The sequence below is a fragment of the Apis dorsata genome, unplaced genomic scaffold (assembly GCF_000469605.1).
Source record: "Apis dorsata unplaced genomic scaffold, Apis dorsata 1.3 scaffold_348, whole genome shotgun sequence".
NCBI lineage: Eukaryota > Metazoa > Arthropoda > Insecta > Hymenoptera > Apidae > Apis > Apis dorsata.
The window spans coordinates 8,944-17,401 of record NW_006263615.1 but is presented as its reverse complement, the minus strand read 5'-3'; the positions used below and the strand labels follow the sequence as shown (position 1 = coordinate 17,401).

The window sequence follows — 8,458 nt, the reverse complement described above, 5'->3', positions numbered from 1 at the left end:
ACTTTGATTATAAAATTATGATAATAAAAAATCATATTAATAAAATAGAATAGAATAGATTATATAATATAGTAGAATATTATATTATATATGTAATAAAATAGATAATCTTATTTGTCATAAAAATCACAAAATGCCATATATTATTCTTAGAAAGTTATTGAATCATTTAAAAATTAAATATAAATTATTTTATTTTACTTTGCTTTATTTCCTATGTTAAATTTACTTTATATTTAAATACATATAATTTATTTTATATATCATTCAATTATATTAGGATCAAACTTATATATCTTTCACTACAGTAGGATTATGTTCTTCATCAATTTTTCTTCTTAGTTCTATTATCTGTGATGCTGTACCTTCTTTATATGACCAATATTTATAATCATTATGTTTCTTTTGTAAATCAAATATTTGTTTTTCTAATTTAAATATTAATCGCTTGTTGTTAGCCACTGTTAATTTATGAAGAAGTTTTTCATATTCCATTTGCTCATTTGGAAAAAAGTATTTGGATAAAAATCTTGAAATAGGATGCTATAAAATTATTACATGCATGAATTTTTTATTTAATAAACATTTAAAATGTTTGTATATAAAATCTTACCCTATGATATTCCCATTGTTTTGGAATATATCCATCTGGAATTGGTTCTAATTGTGCAGGACCTATAAAAATATTGGTAAAAAAAATAATTAAACCAGCAGGTATAGCACCTACAAAGAAATAAAAATGCATCCAATCTTTAGTTTTATGCCACTGCCAACGACTTGCAGTTATTTCCATAGTTCGATGTTCTGACATCCATCTTAATGCCCCTAAAAATCATAAAATTAAATATATAATATATAATATGTTCTATTACAAAAATGTAAAATTTATAAATAATTTCACTGTAATAGTTTTAATATTTAAAAAAAAACATTTAAAAACATTTAAAAAATTTAAACTATTAAAAAAACTATAAACGAACAAACTGATATAATTTATATATTGTACGACAATTTATTGCATAACAAAACACTATCACTTTTGATCTACTGTATATACGAAATAAAATACAATCATCTTTATCACCTTGATTTTGAAATGTATAATTATTATTATTTTTTTCTATTAATTTATTTAATAATCCATTTCTATGAGAGATCTTTTGATTTCTTACAAACAAGAGTCTACTCAAGACGACCATTTTGGTTAGAACTACAATATAGAACAAAGTATTTATGTATATATTTCTTTACTAACTTATCGACAGTACTCTACCATTTGTAAACCGCGAAAATTTAAATTGCACATTGACTAAGAATCTACTTTATCAGTATTAAAATTGCTTAAGCATTATAATAATTACACAAACAAATTTGATCGATGACTTTTATTATAAATTCTTTTATTTTAATATATGAAATTATATTTAATATTTTGTATTTTATTTTTTTTTATAAAAGATTAAATTCGAAAAATATGTTTTGCATTATAAATTAACTAATAAAAAATAAAAAGTTCAATTTTCTTCCTATAAAAAATCTTTCTAAAAAAATCTATATTTAAACATAGTTGCAATTGCAAATAGAAAAAATTCGCAATGAAACTTTCGTGATGCCACATAAATATATATATATATATATAATATAAACTACGTTTAATATCAATGAAGTTGGGTTAAGTGAGTAATTGAACTCAAGAAATGATTCTAAATTATAAACACTCGCGAATCATTGTGAATCGTGTTCGAAAACGAAAATTGTTGGAAAATAAAATTAAAAGAAACTGGAAAAATTAAAATTTTATTATTAATTTATATACAATAATATGATATAAATATCTTAATGCAGTTATATTAATATTGTTACTAATAATAATATTTTATATTATTAATTATGCTATTATTAATATTAATATGCTAATATTAATAAACATTTTGAAATACTTATTCGGCATATTCATCGTTTGGCAAAGAACAAATATTAAAACACACTTCGAACAATTTGATCGTTTATGTAGAGCTGAGTGAGTAATTTGTGCATATATAGTCGTTGGAATAAATGATATCGATTCAAGTGAAATTAATACTGGCGTTGTATTGCTGAAGATTTTCACATTCGACGCGTCGTACATGATACATAACAACACTAGTATTAACTGGTATTATAAAATCGATTAGTAGTCACAAAAAAATATTAAGAACATTGCAACAATGATAAGTATTTGTTACTTTGTCGGAAAGATAACAAGGGTATGTTATAACAATGATTCGACTAAACACCCGTAAATTATATGATACATAACGTAGGTTGGGATACACGATATTTATATTCTTTAACGAGCCTATTATTGTCTAATAAAATATTATCTAATTATTCACTCAAAGATATTATGACTTATAATTGATAACTTTTCAACACGCAGAACTCTTCTTTTTATCTTTTTTTATGATTCTATTAGATATCTTATAGAAAAACAACATGTTTAATATTTTTTTTTTTTTTTTTTCTTTTGATTAAGACTCAAGTATGTGTATCGCAATCTATCTCGCGCAATAACATAAGGAAAGTTGCGACGCATTAATTCGAGAAAGTCAAATCGATTAGATATAATTTAATGAAAAAAAATTCAATAAAATTATTATTATTATTAACTGTAATTTCCCATTTTGGATGTTTACATCGTACGTACAGATTTCATCAAGAAGGTGGCCCTGAAGAAATGGGTTAAAGACCGCGAGCCTTTCCCAATATAATTTTACATGTTCTTTCGAGACACTCGGTCGCTTCGCGAATTTCCCCTTCTATCAAGCTTCACAAAGATAAATCTATGAAAAATTTACGTATACGGTGCACCATACAACCAGCAAATCCCTCTCGTTGTCCACGTGATTCGCACGTCCTTCTACTCATTGTTGTTTTCGTAATACATGCTGCTGTACACGTGAACTACATACATATTCCTATATCGGATATTTGGTGAGTCGGATCGTTGTTTGATTTTTCAAAATAATAAATTTTTCAAGATAAAAAAAAAAAAAAAAATGTTTTTGGGGTGAATTTTTTTTGATATTTTTTTTTTTTTTTTTTAAAAATTTTTTTTTTTTAAAAAAAAAAAATTTTTAAAAAAAAAAAAAAAAAAAAAAAAATTAATCCAAGTAAATTCATCCGAAAAATATTTTTATTTTTTTTACGATTGAAATTGATTTCACTTATAGAGATTGTATACATTTCATTCTTCAAAATAATATATGATCACGGTTAGAATAGTTCTATTCTCGAAGTTGGAACGCGAGGTTCGAACGAAAGGTTTCCTCCATTAGAATCACGCCATGAGCCTCGGTATTGCCCATCGACTGAACGTTTCGAGTGTGAATAGGTCATCGTCCAACAATATATGTATACTTCGTATCATACTGTCATATTGTGTGTGCTGAGCATTTAACAGACGGTGCTGTGCTTTCTAGACGCGTTAGCAACCCTTAAATTGTTCGCTTTGTCACCAGCAATATACCGACACAGAAAACAGACAACGTCGAGAAGATACGATCGACCGACCCGCAAGGCAAGCGTGCCCAGCCTTTAGTCGCGTACCGGCCACCGCGCACTGCACGTCGCGAGGTGTTTGTATCCGGAGGACGAGACTTCTGCTTCGTTCCACTGACAGAAAGGGGGAGAGAGAAAGAGAGAGAGAAATTAACCTAACAAACGAAAGAAACAAAGAAAGAGGCGTTCTCGTTCGAGTTCTTTCAAAATTTTAATTCAATTTTGATCCATCTGGTTAATTTATCGACGCTTCAGAATCGAATTTAAAACAGAGGAAGAAAAAGTCAAAAGTCAAAGGTGAGTAATTTATGCTTGCTTAATGTACATGTAAATTTGTTATTATATTTACGCCAGAGATGTTTTATCGATGTATCTGAACGTAAGTAAACGAAGAAGGTACGAAATTTTTGTCGAGTTATAAACTATTCGTTATTATAGAAATATCCGATGTATGTAATAAATGACAGAGAAGCACGAAGGTACAGAGTGCAGTCGTTGACTTTTCTTTGATCGATCCTTCCGTTCTCGTGGTTTTGCGAATAGGATTGACCGAAAGGCAGTCAGGCTCGAGTACGGGTCGAAGAAATCGACCAAGAGCTGAAACTCGCCTATTACGAGTCCCCTCATTGAAAGTCAGACATGGCAAATCCGTGTTTTTAACCAAGCGAAGAACCGCTTTCGAGAACAATCTTTGTTCTTAAGGTTCAAGGAAGTTCAAGTTACTCTGAACGTTATGAACATTTCACACACGTGAACACGATCGATCATCGTTACAAAAATAGACACCATGTGACAGTGACTTATTTCGATACTACGAGTAACATATACAAGGCTCTAAATAATTAGTGAAGCTTCGTTTCTCGAAGAAATATATTCTTTCTATATCGATCAGAGGTAGAAATTTTTTATGTGAATTCTGATTCGAATTTTCGTTGAAAATAACATTTGTCGTTAAATCAACCTAATGCTCGAATCGTCCAAAATATACAGAACGATATCTCTCTCCTTTGAATCGTGCCAGGTTCCTTTGTTTTGTTTTTACTTTGAAAATTTTTTCTAAGCATACATATACGAGTTTACGAGCTAACGACGTTATCATAATGGTTATAAACGTAAATGTGTTTCGATATCGACAAATGATTTAAACGTGTAAATGACGTAATTTTTATTATATCGTGCATTTATAAATCGTGCGTTTGACGCTTAACATAACGCGTATCCAATTTTATTTTCCGATCTTTGATCTGACCTGGTGCACGTTTCAAATCGAATCATCGTCGTTTCACATTTGAATGAATAGCAACCGAATAATAGGTGAGAATTATTCAGAATTTATATTTAAAACGACCGAAGGAAATTTACCTTTGTATTGATTGTAAAAGTCTGAGTGTAAAAAAAAAAAAAAAAAAAAAAAAATACGACGAAAAATTAAAAATAATTGCTATATATTTTATCACACACTTTTTTAGAAAAAGATAAATTTTCACGTAACGGTTTCATATGTGGATTATCTTGTTTCATTTACTCGATGGTCTAATCGATGATTAATGTAGATAAAGAGTTTTGTAAAATTAATCTATTTTAATATATTATTTGACTTAAAATCGACAATTAATCTTTGATAATTTCTATAAGTGTCGCAAACATTGTTTGCTCATTAAATAATTAAATAAAACACTTAATTCCTCTCAAAGATAATAGATATTCGTCAATTTCCAGTTATATATGCGACACGACAAATTATTATCGACATATTTGTCCTTAATTGTAAATCACGTGACGGGCTTCGGCACGTGAATCTCTTATGCAATCGTGCTTAAACTCTAAACTATCTTGATCGTGATTCAGTATCAAACGATTTCAAGAATCGTGTCGTGCTTGTTAACTCCTGATCTCGTTACAATTTTTCGCTCAAGGAAGAATAGATTTTCAGCGATTAGAAAGGAAAAAAACAATTTCACAAACAACTGATTTCCCCTTCCCTCGTTTTGCTCGAGAGGAATTCTACAGCTGCGTGCCGTAAAACAATTTAATCGGGATTCTCCTTGAGAGTCGAGTTTATTATCGTTCAAGGGTTGGTCGTCAAACGAGATAATTTCTTTTCTATAATATACAATAAGCTTAACAAGCTTCGTTTTTTTCAATCGAATATTTTCATTCGAATGGAATATTTCTCGCCTCGATTGGTCATTTCGTAGAAAAATAATCGGAAAATAATCGTTGATCTAATGATACAGTGAACGTCACGATGTATGCTCGAGGAACTTTCGCGAAGTTATTTTCCTCAGGGCGGTGCACACGTACGTATATATGTGCATGTTCTATTTTACGTTTCTACGAAAGAAGGTGAAAAATATCGTTGCGTTCGACATAGAAAGTCAATATTCTGCTGTGAGCGCAACTGTGAAATTATCGCGTAATTGTGTTAAAGTATTTTATGATCTCCTTCGAGATATTGGTTCGTGCCCACGATATGTGCATTGCGCGGAGAATTATGCAAGCGAACCACGTCTTCCACGTGACGTTCGATTATCGTTATCCTTTCGTGCAACCGGGAATATATATACGAATAATTTAAATAAAATTATATTTGATGTTTCGCATCTTTTCTTTTTTTCAGAATAACGTAAAATGGTGGCCAAGTACGAGATCCTCGCTTCGAGTTGACGAGGATACCTTTTAGAAAAGATCAAATTGACTAAAGCGTTAATTAAAAAAAAAAAAAAAAAAAGAGGGAGGAATAGATAAATATACGTTGTATCGTTGGAACGAGAGGCATAAAAACCAGCTATGGATCCTTACTCGTTAAGGTTAGTCTTAAGAAAATATGTTCACGTTGCTTCATAACAATTTACAGAGATAAATTGGATGCAAAGGGGAAAAGAAATCGCTTGATTAATATAATAATGGCGAACATGCAGCCTTTGTAATGAACGTCTGAATAAGAAATGATGTCATTCGATTTCTTAATTATCTCGAGTTGTATGCATGATTAATTTAACATTGTATCCATAACCAATGAAAGGGGATTAAATTATTCTCCTTTTGTGGCAGATGGTATTTATAAAATAGACCGATTCTCACATCCATCCATCCATCCATCCATCCATCCATCCGTCGCAGGTACAATCCTCTGAACTGGTTTTCGAAAGATTTCTTCACAAAGATTTTTTCCTTTTTCCTTTGTAGTCATCGTCTCTATTCACTTTCCATTCTGTGAACAGGGTCCTACATCCTACCGGGATAAATCCTGCTTTTCTTTTCCCCTTTTTACCTTCGAGAGCAAGGTAGTTTTCTCCCGTCGTTTTCCATTCTAGAGGGTAGAAACCATTTTGTTCCTTTCACCATTTGTAAAATTCTATTTCTTGAGTTTAACTGTTTATCGATTATTATTATTTATTATTGTGAAACAGCATAAATTATATTAATTATAAAAACATTTACGTACTAATAGCTTTAAGCAATTACTTATTTTTTTTTTTCTTTATCAAACCGTAATTTGAGCTTGTAACGTGTCACACGAACTGGCATGCTATTGTTCCGTGAAAAGAGGTTCTCAAAACTATTTGCTTAGTTGACTTTTTTTTTTTTAGACTGATTGGTTTCTGTTTCATAACACCTAGTAAGGATAATCGAGAATTCAGAGGATGACGATCTCGTATCGAAACTACATACGCGTATATAATTCCTCGATTGTCCTCGAAGACGAGAGAGGACTTAATCGAATCTGTTTTCGTGTTGTACACGTATTACAATGATCGGATGTAAGCGAATTTTGGAAAGTGTCCTTCACGACTCACGATTCTTCATCGAAGAATATATCGATGATCGATCGATGTATTTCATTAATTTCATCATCGAGTGGTTGTGGTAAAACGAACATTTTCATCGAATAATTTTAACGGAATTCGACGATCGATTTTTCTTTTCTTTTTTTTTTCTTTTTTCAACGCGATATCAAACGAAAACACGTGACTCGTTCGAAGGAATAACAGGAAGATTCATTCTCCGGAGAACCAGTTTTGCCGGCATATATGTATAAATTGTCGATGCTTCCTTGTCTTCGAGACGAGACGAGAGAAAGAAGAGTTGTTTAATTTTTCTTTCCTATTTTTCTCTTTTTTGATTAGATTAAAAAAAGAAAAAAAAATTATCCAGAATAACTACTAAAGCGTAAAACAAATTATCTAAAAAGAAAAGAAGAAAATCTTTATGAACATTGATCGTATTAAAAAAAATATATATATATATCGGATGAATGATTCAATTTTTTTAAACGTAATCAATTTCAACGAATCGACTTGTTTTTCGCAGTTTCAATTTTGGAAATTAAACTTTGACCTAATATTGTCATACGTTTCCTGCTAATATGGTTAATTTGTGTGTAGAACATCTCTTATATAAACGGCGTATAGCAAGACTTGTAAACAGAGAATGAACGAGGATCGAGTTAATATTTAAAAGTCAAACAGGCTAATGTTTCCTAAATGAAATTACCACGAAATTAATGAAATGATAATTTATCGCTTAGTATCGACGTTCTCTTTTTTTTTTTTTTTCTCCTCTCCAATTAATTTTTAATTAAAATCAATATATCGTTAATATTGAGGGAAGAATATCTAGCAAAGCAAGTTGCATTCTTTCGCTACAATGTAGGAAATACATGTATACCGGTAGGTGTTCTACTTCCACATCCATTTACAATCCGCTGTTGAATAGGTCAATTACTGTTACCGTGATATGTACTAGGTTGAAATGAAACAAGGCACGAGGATCGATTGGCGACTTGGTGATCGGTAGCCGGCTGATCATGAGCGTAAACGTGATCGTTACAAACATTGAAATTTTTGCATTGTTGTTTCTAAATGTTTTTTTTTATCTTATCATTTGTAACCAAACGACACGTCAAACGTTACGT

General features: G+C 30.5%; 2 protein-coding genes across 2 annotated transcripts in view; one reads left to right on the top strand and one right to left on the bottom strand.

The window, feature by feature from the left end:
* Positions 1-273: 273 nt before the first annotated feature.
* On the bottom strand, positions 274-1,239 carry LOC102681033 (NADH dehydrogenase [ubiquinone] 1 beta subcomplex subunit 5, mitochondrial). The gene is made up of 3 exons (XM_006618384.2): positions 1,085-1,239; positions 614-825; positions 274-543 (listed from the first exon to the last, which is right to left on the bottom strand). The coding sequence occupies exons 1-3, from the start codon at positions 1,197-1,199 to the stop codon at positions 289-291; spliced, it is 582 nt and encodes a 193-aa protein (XP_006618447.1). The 5' UTR covers positions 1,200-1,239; the 3' UTR covers positions 274-288.
* Positions 1,240-3,295: 2,056 nt separating this feature from the next.
* Positions 3,296-8,458, top strand: part of LOC102671449 (facilitated trehalose transporter Tret1-like) — an 11,171-nt gene continuing 6,008 nt past the window's right edge. Inside the window, exons 1-2 of the mRNA XM_006618305.2 lie at positions 3,296-3,837; positions 6,161-6,350. The gene's annotated coding sequence lies outside the window, so the exon portion shown is untranslated. The remainder of the gene's footprint in view (positions 3,838-6,160; positions 6,351-8,458) is intronic.